General features: G+C 39.0%; 1 protein-coding gene across 13 annotated transcripts in view; it reads left to right on the top strand.

Annotated features, from left to right (window-relative positions):
- The window catches only part of PTK2 (protein tyrosine kinase 2), a 191,027-nt gene that overhangs the window by 60,281 nt on the left and 106,716 nt on the right, over positions 1-24,030 (top strand). For 12 of the 13 annotated variants that reach the window (XM_058833329.1, XM_058833324.1, XM_058833327.1 and 9 more), the window contains one exon: positions 22,231-22,457. In XM_058833329.1, coding sequence (XP_058689312.1) covers positions 22,263-22,457 — 195 coding nt within the window. In that variant the 5' untranslated portion in view covers positions 22,231-22,262. Of the gene's footprint in view, positions 1-10; positions 124-22,230; positions 22,458-24,030 lie in introns of those variants that run through there. The other variant, XM_058833323.1, reaches the window with a different exon arrangement.

Below are 24,030 nucleotides of genomic sequence, written 5' to 3'. Positions count from 1 at the left end.
GAATGGTGGCCATGCCTTAGTCGATGATTACTCTGTGTACTGTTCACCGGCTTAACCTTAGGGAAATGAGACGGATCTGGCCTACTTTGATAAGGGCTGTGAGATATCTGCAGTCCAAGAAAGGTAATATATTAATGAGAGAACCATTTAGTTCTGATCTCTTTATTCTGGCTCTTTGGTTTTTCTGTTAAAGCTTCAGGTTACCTGTAGAAAAAAACTGATAGAAGTTTTAAGTATTTTATAATGTATTAAATGTGATCTTGATGTGTATATTTTATTATCCATAACTTTCTTCTAAGTGCTCTGTTCTCTTTTGAATGGGACAGATTAAGCTTTCATTGTACGAGGTGTGATCTCAGCAAATGTTTGTTCTTTGAAAAGGCTTTGAAATATTTCAGTGAGTCTGTGTTCATACAGAGCTTCCACTTTTTTTTAGCATTCTTAAATCTGAAATCGTCAAATCTTCTTAGCGATAGCGTGGGATGACCTAATTGCAGCCAATTCTGTGGCTCTGTCTGTAGGACTGCAACAAAGATATTTACTTGCTTTAGAAAGTAATTGTGTAAATCTTTGCTGTTGCTTTTTTGCCTTCTCTTCTCATCTAAATCTTATCTAAGTAGTGTTGCTGAATTGAATAATTTAGTCTGGATCTGCAGATTCCAGATTTGAGGGTATTCTGATGGGTGAATGAAGAGAAAGTGTGTATGTTGTTGCTGGCATATTTCTTCTCAGGAAGTCTGTATTACTTTAGTCAGGATAGGAGTAAGACACTTTTGGCTGCTTCCTCCTTCTCATTAAATAATTTGAAACTTAAAATCGTGTGGACTAAACATCGTGAGGCTTAATTACAACTTTGAGGGATGCTGAAGTGGGTGTCTTGATCCCTGAGATCCTTTCCCAGCTATGTGCTGAAACTTTGTGCTGATATCATACAACACTATTTCCTTTCTGCCTGTAACAGCAGACTAGAAAGTAGTCATGGATCATGAAAGACTTTTCACTAACATCTCTGAACTTTGTTAAGATCATTAATAGTATAATGTATTGCACTTTGACTTAGCTACTTTTGTTGGTGAACTTCTTTTTTGTGTTGTCTGTGAGTACATGCCATTTTAACCTTATACAATAACTGTGTGAAAGCAGTTGTAAATGTGACAGCCAAGGGTATTTGGGCACCTCTGCTATAGGTCTGTGAATTATCCACCCCCAAGGAAGAGAAAGTTTCTAGAATATTTTCCAGAAGAGCTCTGTTTAGTCATTTCCGAACAATTAATTGATGTAGTTCAGTGTGTGCTGTGTGAGTTGTTAGTGGAGGGTGATCACAGTCCTTGAACTCAGCCCGTCAAGCTAATGTGTGAAGTCCACACTGACTTAAAATAATTAAGCCAAATTCAGTCAAAAACATTGTATTGATTAAAATAAATATTTAAAAATTTAACCTATCTGTGTTGTGAAATGTATTTAATCTGCTGGGAAAGAGTTTTGCCCTATATAAATGTTGCAGTCTTTTTTTAAGGAGAGAAGCAGTTCCAAGTTAAATGTTGTGGGTTTGTTTTTAGGTGAGCCCTGCTGATTCAGGGGGTGTGTTCAGATGGGACGTGCTGGTCATGTGTTGAATATAAGCAAGACAGTTGGATGCATAAGAGAAGAGTTCAGAGCTGTTTCTCCTTCATCTCCATGTCATAAATCTCTGCTGATTTGCTAACAGTGATAACTCAATACAACAGACCCTTACATTTTTAGGTGATAGGTGATCACTGAGAGGGACAGTCACAGAGAATGGACTAAGGAAAATTGCTGTTACTGTATGAAGGTTGTAGGCAGGTAAATCTCTAAAGCACGATACCCTGCTTCTTTGACACAGACATTGTATATGCAACATGGAAATATAATTGTTCTTGTCTATCAGAAAGGAAAAAAAGCCATTCTGCTTGTATGAGTGTTCTGCTGCATTTTCTCAGTGAGCTTCAGTTGAAGTGACTGGAGGGAAGCACCTGCTCTTGCGTTTTTTCATTCATCTGTAGATAGTTTAGGAGTGACATTAGGTGCTTTTTCCTTGGTGTCTGAGGGCAATACAACTAGGAAGAGTCTGGTCTGTCATTTGACAGTCTGTTGTTGACCAACTACATGGGCTATATTGGCCATTTCCTTCTGGATGGTAACCTTGCCTAAACTTTTGTTAAGCTTAATAATAACTTTGTAGCTTCTTGAGCTGTGAGACTTGCAAACCATAAAAAAACATCTCTGCAGTTCCTGGGGTTTTTAGGAGGCTTTTGTAGAAAGAAGAAAAATGATGTTGATCTCATCAAACCCCTGATTTTCAAAAGCAGTTGAAAAAAGTTCGTAGAATCACAGAATGTTTTGGGCTAGGAGGGACCTTAAAGATCATCTGTCTAGTTCCAGCTCCCCTGCCATGGGCAAGGGCACCTTCCACTAGACTGGATTTCTTAGAGTGTCGTATTCCTGATATGCCTGTGTATATTTAAAGGTGGAAAAAACTCTGGAAAAGCAAGGAGGGGTTCTCCCCTTCAGTGTTACAGCACAGCGTGTGGTAGCTCAATATTCTTAAAATTACAGGAACTATGCAGCTCCCGGAGTCTGCTGCATTCCCACTAGGGTGATTGTTCCATATTCAAAGACGACTGGAATGGAAGATGGAGCTTGAGATATTTTTACAAGAAAGGAAAGTGATTGTTTTAAGGGCTGGGGGGAGCATTTGGCGTTCCCTGGGTAATGGAGATGTGTGATCTTATCAGTTGTAGCACCTGGTAATGAGCCAGTGAGCCAGCTTGGAATTAAATTCTGAGCTGCCTGGAAAAAAACTAAAACTTCAGTAAGGAAAACAAAATGTTTCAAATATCCTTTAAAAGAGGCATTAGCAAACAGGCCTAAGAGCAAAGTGTGGAAGTTGGCACCCAAGTGGATGTTTCATTGTTGGAAATTGTGCATTAAGCAGAAAAGTTAACCAGGAGCTTATAGCCCTAATTACTTTCTTATTCAGTTTATATTTGAAATTTCTTTATCAGAAGTCTCATTGTGTGTTTGCATATATTTATATACACATATATAAATAAGTGCATAACTTGCCTTGCCCAGTTAGCCTGGCAGCAGCTACAGTATTTAAACTTTAGATACCAAAGATGATCTCTTACTTGTTTCTGTGTTTCTAGCAAATGCAATTCATTGGGAATTGTCTCTTTTTGAATCTTTTTTATTAGTAGGATTGTGGTACTGAAATTAGCTTTTGTGACTGGTGTTATACTTGTAAGAGATGTATTAGCTTGTCTCAATCCTTCACTTGCTGTAGTGTTGCTGAAATAGAATAGTTGCAAATTCATGTCTTGTAAAAAATTTTGATATGCCATCAAAGAGTATGTACTTCTCATTAATTGTGTGGAAAAAAAATCTCACTAGTATTCCTAAATTCATGACCTGATGTGGATTTGTTAATGGAATTATTAAAAACTGGAGACATTACAGATTAATATACTATAAGTACACTCTGAGGATGATAGGGAAGCCTGTACAGGTTGCTGAATTCTATAACCTGGCACAACAAACAAAAGCCAGATATAAGGAAATATCTTTGTAAATATTAGATTAAAAGATGCTTAAGTACAGGACATCATAAATGTATTTGATTAGAGGAGTTACAAAAATATTGTATCATTCATGAAGATTTCATCATCATGCAGAAGCAATGAGATCACTGCGTATCTCCTGTTGAATCCCTGTTGAGAACTGCCAGTGCCAGTTTTCCCTGAGGGGTTGTCAAGGACAGTGGTTGCTGAGGTCTGGAGGTAACTGGTGGTTGCCCAGCACTGAGTGATTCTGTATTTATTGGCATATGAAAAGAGGGTAGGATTGTCGTCTTCTGATATTTAATGTACCTTAGCATAGACATTAAGGAAAGCATTTCTGTGTGTATTCAATCCTGCTGAGTCATTTCATTGAAAATAACCTGTAAACAAACTCCCTTTTTTCATTTATTTGTTTGATAACTGAGGTTTGTTATTTTGCCAGAAGGGAGATTGCTTAATCCTTTCCCCAAGCACTGTTACTGCTTTCTTTCTGAAGTAGTTTTTCCTGCCAATGATTCCAGATCCATAACAGCAAGCACTAGGGGTTTGTGTTTTCTATTTAAATTGGAATCTGCAAATGGAGTATTGTCCCTTGCTTTACCAAGGAGAAGTCTAAGAAGAAACAGCTTTTTCCATGGCCTAAGTCTCCTCATCTTGAGTAAACAGAGGAGTAAAATCAGTGTGTGCTTCAGTACTGCAGGGACTTGGGACAGCAGCTCACAGCAGCTGAGCACTTCAGTGACGTCCTGTGCAGGGTCACATCAACAGGAGATGGTGTAATGAACTCAAGGGTCGCATTTTGAAACTGAAAGCTGAACTTTTTACTTCAGTTGGGTGTGTTGCAGAACTAAAACCAGACTTTCCTCACTTGAACAATATCTCATGATGAAGCAAAATTAATCATTAATTGCCAGTATTTGGTCATGGATTCCCATACCGTTTGAATTTTCTCCTGTAACATCCATATAAAGGTCATTGAAACGAGGAGCATTTTCATCATAAGTGATCGCAGGGTGAGTAATGGTCTGCGGTACTGTTACATCTTTATTTCTCGGAAGGAGAGTGGGAAGGACCTGGGTGTGTTCTGTAGCTTCTTAGCTGATTTTGGAGGATAAGGGGGCAATAGGATTTAAACTCTTCTCACAATTTTTCTGCTAATGTTTACAACTCAGCAATGATCTGTTCTTGCTGGTATGAGGAGATAGTAGGAATCATGTTCCTGAAATCTCAGTGTGTTCAGCTCAAAGGAGGCTCTGTCTTGGCTGTGTCACAATGGTTGGTCAAGATAATCTGAAGAATTGCAACAAAGATACTTTGGAGTAGAGCAGCCTTTTCAATTTGATCCTAACAAATGATTCCCATGCAACAAATTGCATTGCCAGGTACTTGAACAGCAGCTTTTTGTCCATTCAGGTGTTTGATTGCAGCAGTCTTAACTAATCCTGGCAGAATTAACAGGTCTCTGATTTATGGTTGTGTACAGCTGTATCTGTCAAATAGGAGCATGTGTGTGCTGCAGATATCCATCCTAACCCCTTCCCAGAGGGAAAAAGCACTGCTCAGGTGACAGGGAGCTGTGTATCTGTTCCAGTTCAGGGCTGATTCCCATGTCATATTTATCACAAGAGTGGCAGAGAAATTAAGATTTGCATCCTCAGCTGTTCCAGTCAGTGTCCTCTGGCACAGAAGTGAGATGGACATGCAGGGGTGGTCTCTGTCAGGTCATTAAGTTAATGTTTAGCAGAAGATGGGCTTTTCTGCATGTATTTCTGAACGTAAAATTAAGGGGATTTTGTTCTAGTTATAATTGTGAGGACTTAATGCCTGAGGTTTTCTTACACAGAGTTGGGAGGATGCCGTAAAATCCCAGAATGGGTTGGGTTGGAAGGAATCTCCAAGATCATTTCATTCCAGCCTCCTCAGCCATGGACAGGGATGCCTTCCACTATCCCTGGTTTCTCCAAGCCCTGTCCAACCTGACCTTGGATGCTTCCAGGGATGGGGCAGCCACAGCTTCTCTGGGCAATCTGTGCCAGGGCCTCACCACCCTCACACTAGAGAACTTCTTCCATGTCCCTGTTCTGTCCTTGAAATGAAAGATTTACCCCTTCAGTCTTTTGCTCTTTTAGATTTTTTAAAATACATACACATAGTATTTCATAGAGTACATAATATAAAATATAAGGTATATTATATACTATATATAGTGCTTTATAGATATAGGGTTAGGGTAGGAAAACATCCATTACTTTCCTTTTTTTGTATAGGTTCTGGTTTTATGTGATACTGAACAAACTTTTTGCTGGTTTGGTTGCATTAATTTAGTTTTCTTAGAACAAGCTGTTTGACCTGTTTAGACCAGTAGTGTTGGACTTCATGTTTGAAGTACCAAATTTGCACATCTAAATATAATTTAAATATCTTTTATTTTAAGCTATCTCATTTATCTTCCCAGCTCTGGCTGTGATGCATTTGTGCAGTTTAAGTACAGTGTCCCACACTGATGAAAACCAAGGTGTTTCAGTAGAAGCAGGAGCACTTGTTGTGGCTATGGCTGCCAAATAATTTCTGTGATAAATCCTTCTTCAGGTAGTCTTCTTCTCAGAATTATTCAAGTCCTTAATTGCTTATGCTGTGTCTGCAATCTCTAAAATTGTTCATGCCTAAAATTTGAAGGGAAAATAGCTGTGCTTTTTCTGTGTCCAGTTCTGGGAGGGAGCAGTGGCTGTTGGAGATGGGAATGGGAACAAGCTGGAAATGAAAATTATCTGAACTCAGGAGCACGCACACCCTGGGTACTCCTGGATACACAACAAGGTCATGATCACAATTCCTGTTTCATCCTGTAGGAAAAGCCGGGCAAGTTAAAACACAGTGTTTATTTAGTAGAGAAAAGCAATGGCAATCAGTCACTTCTGGTTAATCCAGATTTATTTCTGGTTTGTTTTTTTTTTAATGTTAAAATCACAGTCAAACCAAAGTAAAATAAACCACAGTGGGGGATTTTGGGTGTAAAAATCTCAGGAACAAGAAAAAAACAATCAAAATGGGGGGAAAACGATACTTGAAACTGGCTGTAAGATGGGATCATACTTGGGTCTGTACTTTAAAGTACATAGAGGTCAAAAATACTGGCTGAAGGATTTTTACATTCAGGTGTCTCAATTTACTTGTGTGGTTGCAATAGCTTGTACATCTTCTGGAGAATGAGAAATGAAGGCAGTTTTGAAACTTGCAGTCATAAATCTTCTTTCTTCAGCGTGGTATTGGGAAATTCAGGAAAGTTTATTATGAGCACAGTATTTGGAGACATAAAATCAAAAGGGAGAACACCAAACCTCAACTTGAAATAGTTGTTTGTGTCTGCCAAGAATAATATTTTATTTTATGAATTAGTCACTGATGCCTCAATCCAGTGAATATTTTCCTGTTCAGTGGTAGGAACATAAACAAGAGGTTGTGATTTTTTGGAATAATGCTACATTTTGGAAGTGGGAGTCATTCCCTTTCCCTAGTGTGGGAATTACCATGAATTTGAGTTTTGTGTCTGCCTGTGGTACATGTGATGCTTCAACCCTAGAGTAATCATACAAAGCAGTAGTTAATCTATAACTTGTAGGTTATTACCATAAAATTCTTGAATATTTTTCCTTCTCTCGTTAGGACTTTCCTTGCTCTGTATATCCAGTGTGCACTCAAATTACTGAAGGTGCTCCAGTTTTGCTGTAAATGTGAACAAAAATGTGCCGGTTTATTTTTTTTCTCTACTAGGAAAAGTATCTCTTAGATCAGGCAGTAGGTAGGACGTGAGCTGTGCCCTTCTGTTCTCACAAGGACAGCCTCCTGCACTGCAATGAAGTTGGTCATAAAATGTGTCCTTTGTGACTGACTGGGCAGATTTTATAGGGCCGGGTCCTTTCAGGTGCTTAATGCTTCCTCCTTCCTCATCCATGTGCCCTCAGGTACTCGAGCACTCATCACCATCAACACATTTGTGTATTGCAATCTGCTGGAAATCCATAGGGATGGGCGTTGCTTTGCAGAATTAAGGCCCTAGTGAAGGAGAGCACTTTAGTTTGTGGATTTGTTAATTATGGCCTGCATTTTCTTTGACATTGGTGGTACAGTGTAATTTGGCACTGAATTTTTAGATGGACTATTATTTTTTGCTTTAATTATTACTTCTTCATGGCTTTTTTTCCTCTTTTCTTTCAGTCCACAGAGGTGCTGTTTGTTTTATGACTGTGAATTGTTTTGTTTAGCATGTAAGAGAAGATTATATAAATGTTATAATAACTTGATTTATAAGTTCAGAGCTTTCTGTCAAAACAAAATGTTCATAGGCATACTCCCGGCATAATTTGTTATCTCCCTTTAATCTTAATTTTGTTGCATTGAAACAAGCAAACATGAAATTTAAGCCTCCTCCTGCAAGATGTCCCATAAGAATTGACAAATTCTATTCAAAATAATTTCTTTGTAAATACCTTATATTAGTATACATCTTCACTAAGTGCCTTTTAAAACATCAAGATCAATCCACATGTTTAATGTATGCTGTACAGCAATATATTGTCTTTTTAAAATTAGACTCTGAAAGAGCAAATCCAATTTTGAATTTATGTCTTACATCTGGAAAATGAGGAAAAAAGTATTTAGCTTTTTTATCACATATTGCACGTGATAGAACTTAACAATGAAGGCAGACACATCAGAGAAATAGTTTAACTTTTTTCAGGTCCTGTCCTTTTAAATGCTAATGACTGAATTGTGATACACAAGGGAAGATGGGTCAGAGATATTTTTTTATAAATTACATTGTCTATCATAAAAGTGAAGCAAATAGAAACTGAACCAGGGTTATGTTAGTTTTGGTATTGATTGTCTGTGTCTCCAAAATATTTATGCTATGAGTTTATTTTGATTAATTAAAACAATTAAGAATATTGAGTTTTCTAGTTAACAAAAAAAAATCCAACAAACAAAAAAACCCCAACATACATTGGTGTTGGGAAGAATCTTCCACAGCTCGAGTTGGCCCCACAAGCCTCAAGTCTGAGGAAGAAGTCCTGAAAGAAATGGAGTTTTCTCATCTTGAGCGTGGTAGGGGATGGTTAAAATGAGTGGGGAAAGGGGATGGGCTGTGCTTCTGATCTGCTCCTGGAGGGTTTTTTTTCTTACAGGGTCACCCTTTCTGTGCCTATCTCGCTTCTGCCCTAAATAGTGTGTGCAGCTCAAGTTCTTGCTGTGAAAAATACATTCTCCACGAAGAAGGGTGGAACAGGGATGTTCTTGGTCTCTGTTAACTGACGTCTTAAATAAGGAATTAGTTTTGCCCGTTAATGGATCAGAATTTGCTCGCTCTTAAAACTTTTTAAATGCATAGCATTGCAGTAAGTGGAATATAGTGGCTGTAGGCTGTTTGTTTAGGGGCTTGATTTTTTGTTTTTTTTAAATTTATTTTGCCTAAAGGGGTAGAGTAAACCATGAAGTCTCATCAAGTATGCTGCTCTGTACTCTTCTTTGTATTAGCAAAATATTCTTCTGTTCACCTCTTAAAGTGGGAAAACTAATTTCCTTCTGGAGTGTGAAAATAATTTGCAGCTCATTTCTTCGGAGCAAATCGTATTAACTCTTAATATCTCAGATTTTCCTCTGAGTGGTGTTGTCTTTGACAGAAGAACATAACTGCGTTTTAAGTGAGCTTTTCTTGTTGAATTCCTGTCAGCCATGAAACTCACTTGCTCAGTGAAATATTCTGTAGCTGATTAAAATGTAATGAAATCATGTTTCTGACAAATGCTGAGCATCTTTAAAGACCATACTTTGACATTTGCAATATAATGGGGAATAATTAGAGGTTAGTTGTGCTTATGCTGCCGTTGACTGCACCAGGCATATCTCAAATTAACCTTTTCCTTTACATTTCATTGTAGTTACTTGTTCTGTTATGTGTTCAAATAGTCTCTGGCTGAAAAGAAGCACCTCATTACCTGTTAAAAGTTCCTATCACCTCTTTAAATTCCAGTGCCTGGCTGGAGACCTGTGGATGGTGCCATGATAGTCAATGATCAGCTATTTTGTTGATTTTGGTGCAAATTACACGTGCTCATCAGCTTCCTCTATCAGAAGCAAACAAGCCTTACCTGTCTATCCTGTTTCCAGAAAATTCCATCATCTTCTGCCCCTGTTAAAAATTCTTGGTCTTTTTATTCACGTCTGTCCATTTAGTTGGTCAAACTTGTCTGGGTACCAGCTAAGAGTTGATAAATGGCTTTAAAGAAAGAGATAAAAGAGAAGGTTGAAGTTGGAAATTATGCTTGAATTTGTAATACTATATTTTCACCAAATTATTTTTGCCTTCTTTAATCATTGCAATAGAAGACTTGTTCATCTCCTACCTGTTCTTTGTCCCCCCTATGTCTTTCCTCTTCACCTCTGTTTTAATCAAGTATTGAAAGTCAGTAAATGTTATTAAACAGTTTAGCAGCAGAGGCTTAGAACTGTCAATTTTAGACGGTAAACCTCAAGAAAAACTAAACCCCCACCAAAACCAGAAATAAATAAGCACAGAATGATTTATTCTGTCTTAATATGTAAAAGCAACTCAAAAATCATTTAAACAGCAGTAGCAGGAGGACTCAGAGATAAGCAAGGGCTCCATGGTTGGGAAGAGCAGATGAGGAAATGCTTGCCAGGGAGACAAGGGGTAGCAAGTCTTTGGCAGCAGCAAGGAAAAATTATTAAATTGGTGAAGCAGCCTCTGGTGACAACTTACTTGCCTTTGAAAAATTAACTTAAACCTCTGTACAAATATACTCTTCAGAAATGATCATATATCAATTTTGTAGCTTCTAACACAGGCATAACTGTGAAATCAGACAAATTCCTGTAATGAAATTTGGATGTTAAACTATTCATGAGAACTTAAACTGTGTGCAAGAAAATATTTTTTAAAAAAAAACTTGAAAAAAATTGCCTGAGTGATGAGATATCTTTAATTTTCTTAGGTTGTTTTTTTTAACATACTTACATGAGCCCTTTTAAGGATCAGAATATAGAGTGTGGTAGTAGAATATACCAGTAGTAGAACATAGAAATGTAGAGGGTGGTGTAGAATATAAGAATGCAGAATATGGTGTAGACTTTTTGGATATGTTCATAGATGGGCTTTTTTTACAGGGTTGTTTATTTTCCTGATTTGTTCTATAATAAAAATGTTATTCGACTTCTTTTAGTTTTCTGACTTGATGTCAGGCTTTTCCAAGCCTGGAAATTATCATCTTGCACTGGCATCTATTGACTTGATAAATGTAGTCTATGAGAAAGCTGCCAAAGCTGTGTATCTGTGTTTTCATCAGAATTTTTTGGAAGTCCCAAGGGTTATATTTGACCTTTGGAACAAGTCCAGGGGAGGCCACTAAGTTGATGATGGGGCTCTGGAGAACCTCAGCTATTGAGACAGACTGGGAGAGCTGGGACTGTTTAGCCTGGAGAAGAAAAGGCTCCAGGGAGAACTCGGAGCCCTTCCCAGTGCGTAAAGGGGCTCCAAGAGAGTTGGAGAGGGACCTGGGACAAAGGCTTGGATTGACAGAATGAGGGGGAATCACCTTAAGATGAAGGACAAAAGGTTTACATGAGATGTTGGGAAGAAATTCCTTGTGAGGGTGGTGAGGCCCTGGCACAGGTTGCCCAGAGAGGTTGTGGATATCCCATCCCTGGAATTGTCTGAGGCCAGGTTGTGTGGGGCTTGGAGCAACCTGGGATAGTGGAAGGTGTCCCTGCCCATGGCAGTGGTTGAAATGAGATGATCTTGAAAGGTCCCTTCCAACCCAAACCATTCCATGATTCTGTATTTCAGCTTCAATAACAGAAGCAAAAAGTTAAAATTTTACGGATGTTCTTAATGTAAGAGAAATTATCCCATCAGTGATTCAGTCTCTTTGGACAGCATCTCCTACTTGTGACTCTCAGGAGACTGTGTGAGCATGACTGTTGTCTACAGCTTGCCCTTATCTTTCTTCAGTACCTACTGCATTAGAGACTTGTAGAGAATCTTTTGATATCAGTTTATTCACCCTCATGGATCTTGTAAATACTGATCTAGCTTTTCTCTGGAGTCCTGGCTTTTTTAGGTTCCCTTCACAGGGCTCCTGCTCTGCCCCTTCATTATTTTAGTTGCACTTCTCTGGACTTACGGACAATGCAGAAGATGTTCTGGAAATTCCATTGACTTTTCTATTGAACCTTGGGGCTAAAATAGAAAAAATGTAATCAATAATTCTCTTCTGGCAAGGGGCTGTGTGATGCTGAAGATACCCATCCCTTGCCTTTAGCAAGCATTGACAGAACCTCTTCCAAGTCACAAAGATCCCAAAGACCCAGTTTCAGGCTAAAATTAGGAATCTGATGAAATACTGTATTCTTTGGAATATTTAATAATTTTATACATTTGTACAGTCTTTCCTAATGCTAGCTGCTGTTCAGTCTGTGTAGGGATTTAGGTATTTCTATGTACTTCTGACCTAGGTACCTCTGATTTGCTGCATGTTTGTGGTGTAGAAAGGTGTATTGTCACAACATTCAGGTTTTGTACAGAAATACTTTCATGCATATTAAAGCACACACACTCCTTGCTGAAGGAGATTGTTCTTCTATTTTCTCTCTAGCTACTATGAAGTATTTATTTTAAAATAAATTCAAGCATATTAAGAGCACAGATTGCAAGTATTTAACTGAAGCTCAAGTGAAAAGGTGTTTTAATTGCCAGATCCTTTTGGATTGTGTTCTCAGGCCAAGTCAATTCAGCATTTAAAAACTGCACATGTTTAAGTGCACCTCTTTCCCCCCCCAATTAATATTCCTCTGTGTTCTAATAGAGACTTGAAGGAGGATGGATTGATAGCTCTGTGTGTGTGGTGTTGGCTTCTGGAGGTGTCTTGTTTGTGTAACACCAACTTAATTTATTACCACCTGCTGTTTCTGCAAATGGTGAGATTGTCGCACACAAATTGCATATTTCATCACTGCGATGGTGGGAATTGATTTATTGTTTCCAGGGAAATAACTGAATAGAAGAAAAATGCACAATAAAGTACGTTGCATCTTTATGAGCTTCTTAATGTCTATCCATGATCAAATATATTCTAAAAAGGTGCAGTAAATTCTTTTGGGGCTAGCAAAACTTGCTGACTTGGTGCCTTCAGGTTTGCCTGAATTTCTCAACCATGAAGATGTTAAACCTGTCACCCCATCATCTCCTTTGCTACCCTGTCATGATGAGGATATGCTCACGCTGGTGGTTTGTGACCACAGACCTCAGTGCTGGTGGGTGTGTGCTTGTGTGTGTGCTAATTCACCAGAGATGGGCTGTCACAGAACCTGCAGAGACTCGATTTTACTTTGTTTTTGAAACGTGTAGCAGTTGAATTAGATATTTCTGATATTTCTGGCCCCATTCCCTGTTGTTTGAAATTTGATAACTGCCAGTAACAAGTAAATATCTGCATTATGTCAGGTGGGATGAGGTGGACTAGATGGAACAACCCAAACAGTTGCTTTAGTGGAAGAGGCCGATGTGGGTTTTGGTGCAGGCTGTGTTGTATTTATGGCTCATGTTGTTGCAAAGCATGATGAGGTTTTGACCCAGGATGTCTTCTGTCAGGGGAGGTTGGAGAGGAGATTAAAACAGTGCCACATATACCATGATCAATTATTCTTGTGGTATTCCTGCATGATTCCTTCTACAATTGGAAGTGACAAACTGATGAAGCTTAATTGTATCCCTAAAGCTTATCTTGCTTTAAGGGATTGAACCCACCTCTTCCAGGTTCCAATTAATTTTTCTACTACAGACCAAATATTTTATCCTTTTAAGTACTAGATTCCATTTTCAGAGCATTCTCTTAAAGGAAGCCCTAAATTAAATATATTTCAACTGGTTGGAATGGCTTTCTTCCCCTGGTTTAAAAACTTCAGGAAGTAAAATGGTCTAATTGCAGCTGTTACCTTCTTCACCTCAGAAGCTTTAACCCTTTTGTGTCTCATGCAAAGCCAGATTTTTAGCTGATTCGACATAGATATTGGAGATGGTTCTAGGAAAAAATGCATTCGTTTTTCTAACATCAGTTCTTGGGTAAGCTGTTGTCTGACTCCTCTCTGTTTACTGCATGTTGAGGAAACCCCCAAAACACACATTCTGAACCCACTTTATATTGTAATCAAGTTATTTAAGTGAGAGCTTTCCCTTAAAATTGTGAATTCCTTATTTCTTAGTGCAGTATAAATGGCGAACTTCAGGACCTGTAGTATATTAGACATGCTTTATTTAATCTAAACTCAAGGAAGGTTCAGTAGCCCTGTGTTAGTAGATTGAAGGTAAAAGACTGAAAAATGCTTTGGGTGGAAGCCAAGGGTGTTTTCTTGGATGATGCCAATTTTCAAAGCTTTTCAGTGTTGATGGTTCTATCCAGAGATTTAATGATGCATTCACTGGAAAACCCCGCAAGAAACCTCACAACTTCATTTGGATTAAAAAGAGCAAAGGCATTGAATGTGCTTCCCGTTAGCTGTGCAGCAGCACAGTACAGAAGTCCCTGTTTTTGGAGAGTGTGGCAACAAGGGACCATGTCCAAAAGAGAATTCCAGCTGCAGTGAGGTGCTGAGTCCTGGGTTTAGATTCAGCTCCTACACAGGAGCATCCACCTGGGATGAAAGCACTGATAGGGAATCCATAAACTGTGTTCTGATACAAAGCAATATGGAATCACTGGTGCTAACTACAGAAGTATGAAGAGGGCCCTGATGACCTGTTTGGAGTGGATGAAGTGTTTTAAATTGCTTTTTTGAATTGCCTTTTTAAGGCTTTATTATGTTTTGTTGGGTTTTGTTATTTTTAATAAAAATCTTGAAATCATCTATACAGAAACATCTATATGTTTTCTGCTTCTAGCTTGACTTGGCCAGAGTACAGAGTAAAGAATCGCTTTTTTCTTCATTTCTACTTGTATACCAGAGGCTGTTGTTACTAGCTTTGAAAAACACCTGAGCCAGAATAGGCCTAAGGAAAACTTTTTACAGGTCGTTGAATTTTGTAATGGGCCATTATCATGCAAGGCAACAGGGAGGCTGTTGTCATGATGTTCCTCCTGAGCACCTAAGTGCCTTTTAGCTCGTGGTTAAAATTATTAAAAGGGGTTAAAAATTAAAAGATAGTTGGAACACTTTGAATTATAGATTGGGATGGTGTCATTCAGTAATATAAAACCAGGAAATCCCAGGTAAAATTGAATGGTGGCCAAATCCAAATTGATTGATGGTGCATAGCTGGGATACCTCACTGCTCTCCTCAGCTGCTTCTAGTTTCAGGCACTTCTGGTTTTTAATTGTGGAGAAGCACAGTTGCATCATCACCAGTTCTCATTAGTTTTTACTATTCTAGAAGGTCAGTAAACTCTTCCTGCTTGTATTTGCTTCAGAAGCAGTCTGGAAGAAGTATGTGGGTCCTTGGAGCAGTATTTCAGACAGGAGTGTTAGAAAAGGTTATTTGAATATTCATACAGCTTCCTTCAGTCTCTTATTTTGATGTTTGTAGGAAGGGCTGCTGCCAAGAAATAGTGCAGCTTCAAAATACATAGAAATTAATTTAAATCTTTATTTTAAAATTGCATGGTTGTTACTTGCTCATTTCTTCGGTGCCTTTTGAAATAAAACTGCACCCCTCTCATTCTCTAAAGCTTGCTAGAAGCAAGCAACAGAAAATGCAAGGGGACATTAGTGTTTATTTGAATTTCAGTGGTCCCAAGGGACCACAGTGAAAGTTCAGAGTGCTGCTGAGAAATTAGGCGAGTATCTAACTGGATACTGTGTTCTAATTAAAGCTTGTACAGACATTGATTTTCTTGTATTCCCAGCACAACTGATGTTTCCTCACTATTTAATTTTTTAATATTAAAAATAGAAAACGGTGCCATCTCCAAAGGGAATTGCTGGTAGTGCAGATTATGTAATGTTGCAATAAAATTGGGTTAAACTGAGTGCTTAAAGGTACATTAGGGCTTAATCCTGTGGGATTTTTGGTGAGAAGGATGAGGGGTGTTTTGAGTGCAGGGTGGACAAATACAAGACATCTTGGGACATTTGAAAAATTGGTTACTTGACAGGACAATTGTTTAGCTATTGGTCAGTCCCCTGAAACTTTGTCAGTCCCGTCATTTCAAGGTGCAGCTACCTCAATAAATACTGTTTCTCTGGCTCTCAGCAAAATCCACTCTGAGTTCTTCAGCAGCCTTTGTCCATAGCAGCTGTACAGGGAATATGCCACGGTTTCATTTAATTTAGGTGATACAGTTATTTATTCATGTATTTAACCATATTTATTATTGATTTTTAGTGAGTTATACTTGTCTTACCTTTACAGGCCCAGGATTGTCATATTGCTTCACTTCATGTGGGTCTTGTAGTTCATGCTGTCTCCGAATTCCTCCTTCATGCTCCCTTGAACACTGAATCTCCTAAAACATAGTTATAATTGAAATAAATGTTTCCATATTGGCAATTTGTATTGCTAAACTTCTTTTGACTTTGGTCTGTATTATCTTTGAACTGTATTGAGACACAGATTTAGTAACTGCAATATTCAAGCAATATTCCCTGAGGGGAAAAAATTGAATTGCCAGTACTGTTTTTCCATTTCATACTGATACAGTGAAGTACTTGGTGAGACGATTTAGTCTAAAGTAGGTAATAAGAACTTGATTTTAAAATTGTTTTAATGTTTCTGGCTTTATACTTTGACCTGAGAGCCTTGATAAATGCTTTTGGCTGCATATACTACACTTAAAAATGCATATATTTAGAGGAGTATGGAGAAAACAGTAACCAGGAGGGGATTAAAAAGAGGCAGCAAGATAAATAAACAAACAAATAAATAAATAAATGTGTTCTTGGATGTAGTCATAGCAAATATTACTAAAACCAGTGAACTTAGCTGAAAGGCAGAGTAAAGTGGAACAAAGGATTGCTCCTTTTTTCTTCTGCTTTTGAACATTAGCATTAGCTGAAAGAAGAAGTACAAGAAAAATAAACTCAGCAGGGAGCAAACAGGGACATTCCAATATGACTTATGGAAATAGCTGAAATATTTGAATGCCATTGAAGGCTAATGTGATGATAGGAGGAAGAAATAATCCTTCTTCTTTATTTCTACATTCGTTCATAATTTGAAATCACAAACCTGATGGTTTTCTCCAGGTTTCATCCTTAAATGTGTAACAAGATGTTGACATCAAGGAAATGCAAAAAGAACTTGTTACACACCTGGCATATTGGCCGCTTCTCTCCTGTGGCATGGATGTGTTTGTATCTGGTGATGGAATACCAAAAGTCAGCAAAGTGCTTACTCTCAACATAGGCCCCAAAAATACAGTCTTTGTCATGGGGATCGTTGTTAAAATTGTACTTAACACCTTTCCTGTCTGTGAGGTTGAGATAGTCAAGTTAATACTTACAAGGTGAGTTACAGCAGGATTTAATACAAGCTGTGAAAATTGATTGAGCTTGAAATGCATGAGATGTTTACTCTCTGATGTGAGATATATTATGGATAATTTATGATTTTAGAGTGTGAAATAAATTCTTAATTTAGTTTTTATCGCTAAATAACTAAATTTCAGAGGTTGCAGGGCACCTGTGGAGATTTGTCCAATGCCTCTGCTTAGAGCAGGATCACGCTACAGCAGGTTGCTCAGGCCTGTGTCCAGCTGTGATTTGAATATCCACAGACTGAGATTCCCTAACCTCTGGGCAACCTGTTGCAGTGTTCAGCCGCCTGTGTAGTGCAAAATCTTTCTCTTAGTACTTAAAATGGGAGTTCCTGTATTGTTCCTCCGTGCCCATTGCTTCATGCCCTCACTGGGCACCACTGGGAAGTCTGGCTCCATCTTTACTCGTATTTATGTACATTTGGAAAATCCCCCTTAGCTTTTCTTCCCCAGACCAAACCATTCCATTTCTCTGAACCCTTCCTTGTATGACAGACACTCAAATTCATCAACTGTTTTTGTGGTCCTTCATTGGACTGTCTCCATTATGTCCATGTCTCTCTCTTGTCAGGAGGGTGCTGGCTCATGGTTGGTTGTCCACCAAGACGTCCAGCTCCTCTGCAAAGCTGCTTTCCAGTCAGTCTGTCTGGTAAAGCAGCATTGTTTCTCAAAGGTGCAAGCAATCTAAAGGCTTTTATTTTCTCTAACAATTGTAATATTTAAAAGTATTTGAAATCTTGCAGGAGGATTATTATACCAGGACCAGAGAACAAAATGAACTCTGAATTCTCACTGTATTTTTATAGATTCTTATTTTTTTCTGATAGATTTTATAGATTCTTTCAGGTTTCTATAGGTTTGAATCTAGATGGACCAAGTTATTTTGCAGAAATGCCACCTGGAAGGAGCTTTAGCTCATAGATGTTGATGCCTTCAAGCCTAAGATGGGGGTCAGAATGTGGAGGTTAAAGAATAATAAGATTCCATGGTATCTACAAAGGACAACGTGGAGTCACAGTGTGAATAATTACAATTTGGTTGCTTGTAACATGAACTTGTTAGTGCTGCGTTGTTGGCCATCAGCCAACACTAATAAGAGAAAGTGTTGTTTATTTTTAAAATTATTTTCTATTATCAAAGTGCTGATGTTGAAGACATTATTTGCATTGAAACCATTTCCCTTATGAGATGACTCTACTATCGCTTTATTAACCAATTTGCAGTTAATTGATTTAAATATTTTTTAATGACTTTTGACTGTCTCGTTAGTGTAAATGATTTAATTTCTGAGTTCTCAAAGCTGGTAGTGAAACGTGACTTAAAACTTTGATTGTGCTACTGGAAGTCATAACACTGACTTTGTTTCTGATATAGTCAGCAAATGTGGGAATGTGTCAGGAGGAGTCACATTGAGAGGAAATGACTTCTAGAAAGATGCAATTTGCCTAAATCTCAGGTACGCCCACCACAGTAAAGAAAATCCATCTGAGCAATGATGCATATTGTGCTGTAGTCTGGTAACAGCTGCAACATCTCAGCAGACCTACTCGGTATCACCAGCCCTGGGCTGGTTTGCTTTGCTCCTTCCTCAATCTTGGAATAGTCCTTGACATTACTGAGAAATCTGTGTGATTTCTCTGAAGTGCAAGCACTGGGAGAACAATAGTCTTTCCTCTTGGAAGCTCTAAGGGATGCTGGCACAGAGCCTTTCATACAAAGAAGTTTGACCATGCTTGACTTTAGACCATTAGCCTTTTATATGACAAGATGCAATAAAATACAGTAGAATTAAGTCATGGAATCATGGAATGGTTTGGGTTGGGAGAGACCTTGAAGGTCACCTAGTTCTAACTTCCCCTGCCATGGGCAAGAGCTCCTTCTACTAGACCAGGTTGTTGTGTCCAAAATTTCTGATTTGCATATAATCTAAATCTGCCTTCTTTTCGTTGACTGTGGCTTGTTTCTGGCCCATGGTAGAACACACTACCTGTCTGTTTAATACCAAGAGGATTAAAGCTGCTCATTTAAACTGAGATGTGTAATTGCAGCATTACACACCAGTCTGGTTTGAATTTAGAACAGCCCAAATAAGCATCGTGGTCGTGTTATCTGAGCTTTCTTTGTATCGTAAAACAACCCGTCAACTCTTGGAAAATAGTTGTTTAACAGCAGCTGTGTTTTACAGAGTTTTGGCCTAGGGCAGAGTTTTACAGTCGCATTACAAGCTCAAACCCAGGGGCTGGTTTTAATGGGAATGTTAATAGGTCCATAACCAGAGATATGACATGTGTTTCTATACCTGGAGCTATCAGATTTATGGCTGTTTTGGTGCTTCATAAAGTAAACGTTGGGCTTTTTAAAAGAATTTGTAAGGAACCAACTATGATCAAATTCTGAAGGGAAACTGCTGTTCTGATTTTGTGGAGGGGGTCGTTTTACTTTGAAAAACCTCTGTGAAATATAACCTTGTGAAAACAGCCCCCATACCCAGTACTGTCAGTCTGATGTCTAATTCCACGTTCTGGTGAATATGGAAACATTATAATAGTGTTTTGCCTATCCATTGAAATGACACCTTGTAAGAGCACTTCAGTGTGTAGGCACTGCAGTCTTGCATTGCTTTCCTTTTTGCTGCTCCCAAGGGATGCAGATTGTCCATTTTTAAGCCTATGGCTAGACATCTAAATGCTTGGTTTGGTGTTCCCTGGTAGCTTTTCTCCGTTCCACATAAAACCTGATGAATGTGTGTATTAAGTGGATGGAGTGTGGTGAATCAATACTAAAGTGGGCATTCTTTTGGTTCTCCTCTGAAAAAATGACTCACTTTGTGTTGTAGCAATTCTCCCTGCTGTCTGCTTATGTAAACTTTAAATAAAACTCAGCAGTTTTTACCAGTGACCTTGAGGTAGGGTGGATTGTTCTGAAGGTTGCAGAGCATCCTGCACAAGGTCAGTGGTCTTGTCTGAGCCTGAAAACTGCAATTTCATTCCAAGCAATTGGACTATTAATTCATCTGCCTGAATTTGGCCTGGTGAAATTCCCCTCCCTGCGGACCTTTGGGGTTTAGCAATGGCCATTTTAGCCTTACAGGAAAGGAGTCCTGCAGTTTGGAACTTGCCCCGTCCTGTTGTCTTGGTGTTACTGTGCCAGAGGGGAGATTTTTGTGCTGGTTTCAGCTTTAAAGTTGATGTTTGTATGAAAACAGCTGCTGGCTCCTTCGGTGAGGAGAAGTCAAAGAGTTGCTGAGGGGCTCCTGGCATTTTCAGATCTGAGAGGTGAAGAGGAGGAGAGGCTTTAATGTGGGCCTAAGGTTGGCTTAATTCATTTGTATTGATGGCCAGAAAAGAGGAACAATAAAGCTGTGGTGGTTTCCTGAGTTTTCACAGAGATAGGAAACTCTGGCAAGTGGGGAAAGTTCCTCAAGCATCAGACACTGTGGGAGTGTTGGGAGAAGCATCTCCTTGGCTTCTCTTACCATCTTCCCTGAGGGCAGGACATTTGAGGCCTTTTGTCTGTCCAGTGTAAGTTCTTACCATTCCCTTGGATAAATGTAATTCAGCCATTTATTCAAGAGGTAAAGACATCCTGTCCAGATGGGCTATTGTTTCTTCTTTATCTGGAGGGTCTGAATTAGATAGATGCTTAAGACTTTCAGTAGGCTTTTAGCCTCCCAAATGCTGTTATCTACAGTCTGAAGATTTCAAGCTTTGATATTGCTGGTGCTAATTCCTGTTAACTGAGCTCATGGTGTGTTTTGACCGTGGCTGGTGTTGCCGCCAGCTGCTGCTGGAGGGGGGATGCTCTCCCTCACCCTGATAGTGGCTGCTTCTGCTTCTCTTCCTGTTTGGCAGCTTCAGGCAGCTGTGGCATGAAACTAAGCCAGTCCTGAAAATTAAATCACCTGGGTTTTTGTTTTGATTTTTTTTTTTTTCCCCTGATAGTTTTCCGAGCCAGTTTTTGGGGACGTCAGCAGAGTACAGTGGCAGGGCGATAGCTGAAGCTCTGAGGGCCAGCCAGGCATTACAGGAGCTCAGCTGGAAGCAGGAGTCTCTTGTGCCTCTCAGTGAAGTGAATCAGGGATCAGGCGTTCCGTTTACTGCCAGGAAGAAGTTCAGAGTACTATGCCAAAAAGATCAAGTTTAGTTTATTTTTAACTTCACATTTTTAAAACTGCCTCCCTACTGGCTGCTGGCTGCAAGGAGGAGGAGATTGGGAAAGCTCTGTGCACTTGTCCAAGCCCTGGAGCAAAGCCCTGCAGTCCTTTGCTCTCTCTGCAGCCAGCAGACTGGAGTGATGCTCTAGACTGCCAGGCAGGGAGGAGGTACTGTTTGCTCTTTTTCTCTTGGACTGCACTGGCTTTGCAGACACCATCTGCTTGTGGCTGACTAATTAGGAGCAGTAGCCAAGAGGCAATTTTCTTCTTCTTTGACATGCAGACTCATACCATGGTCTGTGCCTTTTGCCATCAGACTTTGACATCAGGCTGGTGGAAGATAAAACTTAGCCACTTGTTTAGGAATTGCTGAGAGGAGGAATAACTGTGTTCCTTATGGTTCCTCACTGAACAATGAACTTCGATCTGGATGGTTTTGTGTCCCACTGGTTCTCAAAGTAGTACAAAAAGGAGTGACGTTTTTAGTGTTTTACCCTTGACACATGAGAGCCTGGTGTTGGTGTGTGGCTTCTTAGTGGAGAGCCTCCAGTTCAGTGTTGGGGTTTCCTTATGCCTCTTTAGAGGCTTGCTGTAAGACTTGGTAGATTTTTGGAGTGAAAACTCCTGTTTGAACTGGAAGCTGGTATTTGGTGTTGAAGGCTTTGTCAGTGACCCTGGGTTAAGTCACTGAGAAACAAATGAAAGAGGTTTTGCTGAAGATACCACTTTTGTAAATAATTGTGGTGCTCAAGATCAGATCACTTGCTCCAAGGGGCTTGAAGTTTCTTTGGTAGTCAGCTGGGTAGGTTTTTATGTTTGTAAATACATAAATATTTTAATTGCTTTCCAAAAACGAAGTGAATCTTTGTGGTTTTTTGGTAAATGCCTTGTATGAGGAAGTATTAAGATTCATGCATAACTAAAATTAATTTCCTTCTTGTTTTCCTTTCTCTAGAATATGACAGATACCTAGCATCTAGCAAAACCATGGCAGCAGCTTACCTTGACCCAAACTTGAATCACACCCCAAGTTCAGGTGCAAAGACTCACCTTAGTACTGGGATGGAGCGTTCCCCAGGGGCCATGGAACGAGTCCTGAAGGTTTTCCACTACTTTGAAAACAGCAGTGAACCAACCACATGGGCCAGCATTATCCGGCATGGAGATGCTACTGATGTCAGAGTAAGTCTGTTTTTAACATTCTTAAGCCATCTTTAGGGTTAAGTGTTATCTTAACATATGGGAGGTAAAAATCTGGAAGCAAACAAATAAAAAAGTTTCATGGTTTATTTTAAAAGAATCTTGACTTGTTGTATATTTTGAGTTAAATTCAGAATCTTTTCAGTGGTACCAACCCGTGTGACACCTCAGGGCAGGAATGAGAAGCTGGGATGAAAGTGACATTAAATGACATTTTGCGTTTTTTAAAGAAATAGTAAGAAATTAATGTGTTTAATGTAAAATGTGTGTATTTACGTGCTGAAAATGTTTAAATATAATGTGTACATCACTTTGGAAAAGAAATGCCGTTTGGAAGTGCGGAAAAACGAATCTCTGAAGAGTCCCTTTTGTCCCCCCAGAAAGTCTTTTTGTCCATCCTCTTTCCCTGGTAATCACCTGCTGCTTGTATTTTTACAATATTGTGCTTCAGTTCATCAATGGAAAAAAACCTAAGGTTTTTACTTTTTAAAGAATAAGTATCTATGATCTTAGAGTTCTGTGGAAATATTATATATGCATGAAAACACTTTATTGTGAACTTACATTCTAATTCTGAGATCTTAGTTTTCTGCATTTATCCTTTAAATTTTTGAGGTATTGTGGTATCTAAACTGTAACGAAGCCCAGTTTAATGTGTCAAATGCTTTTGTGGTTTGCTTGTTTTTTAATTATCCTCCAAGAGCAGAATCTTGCAGGGTGGTAGGTGGTGTGCGGGGTTGTTTTCTGCTGTGAGGTACTTGCTGTAGAAGCAGGTCCCCATCTGCTCCTTCCAACAGTTCTTCCAATTCCACTGCAAGGACATGATTCTGCTGGAGGGAGAGAGTTGTCATGGAGTGAAGGATACTTGTTTTACCCTTTTGCCCTCTATTAAGTTTCCTTTGTGCAAGAGAAAATGAAGTTAAGAGAAAAAAAAGCTAAATAGTTTTGAATGTTTGTCTCCCTGCTGCACTGTTTATTTCCTATCATGGCTGCAAGTTCAAAGCCCCAGGAGTATTCCTCAGTGGAGGAGGTCTTGTGATCTTGATCACAGACCTGTGAAGTCCAGGGATTTTTATTGGTGATGATCAGAAAATCTGTCTCTTGTCAATTCAGTAAGCTCCTATATGTGTTTGGGGATAATTTGGTGAGTGGATAGATCAGAGGTTCAACAACAGGAATCATAAGTTGCATACATTTTTTATGTGGAGTAAAGATTTTTTGGGTGCCACTTGAAACGTTTTTGCTACCTGACTTAATTATTAATGGTTTGCTATCTCTAATCTGATTGATTTGTTTCATAAAGTGCATTACTTAGTACAAGAGGAGGAAAACTATGTGTTAGTACGTTTTTAACCTTGCAAACCTCTTCTGTGGATAAATGTCCAGGGCTCTTGATGTGGTACTTGAAATGGAGGCTGTTTTTCCAGAGAAGTATGTAAAACCCTGGAAAACAAAAGCAGAGATTAAATCTGTATTTTTCCAGCTCAGGAATACCTGTGGTTATGGACTTTAAGGATACAAAAACTTGGAGTTGCTGTAAGAAATTCATTGCTGG

Source organism: Poecile atricapillus, chromosome 2, assembly GCF_030490865.1.
Source record: "Poecile atricapillus isolate bPoeAtr1 chromosome 2, bPoeAtr1.hap1, whole genome shotgun sequence".
In the NCBI taxonomy this organism is placed as follows: domain Eukaryota; kingdom Metazoa; phylum Chordata; class Aves; order Passeriformes; family Paridae; genus Poecile; species Poecile atricapillus.
The sequence above is the reverse complement of the archived record's forward strand: the minus strand, read 5'-3'. Positions and strand labels throughout refer to the sequence as shown.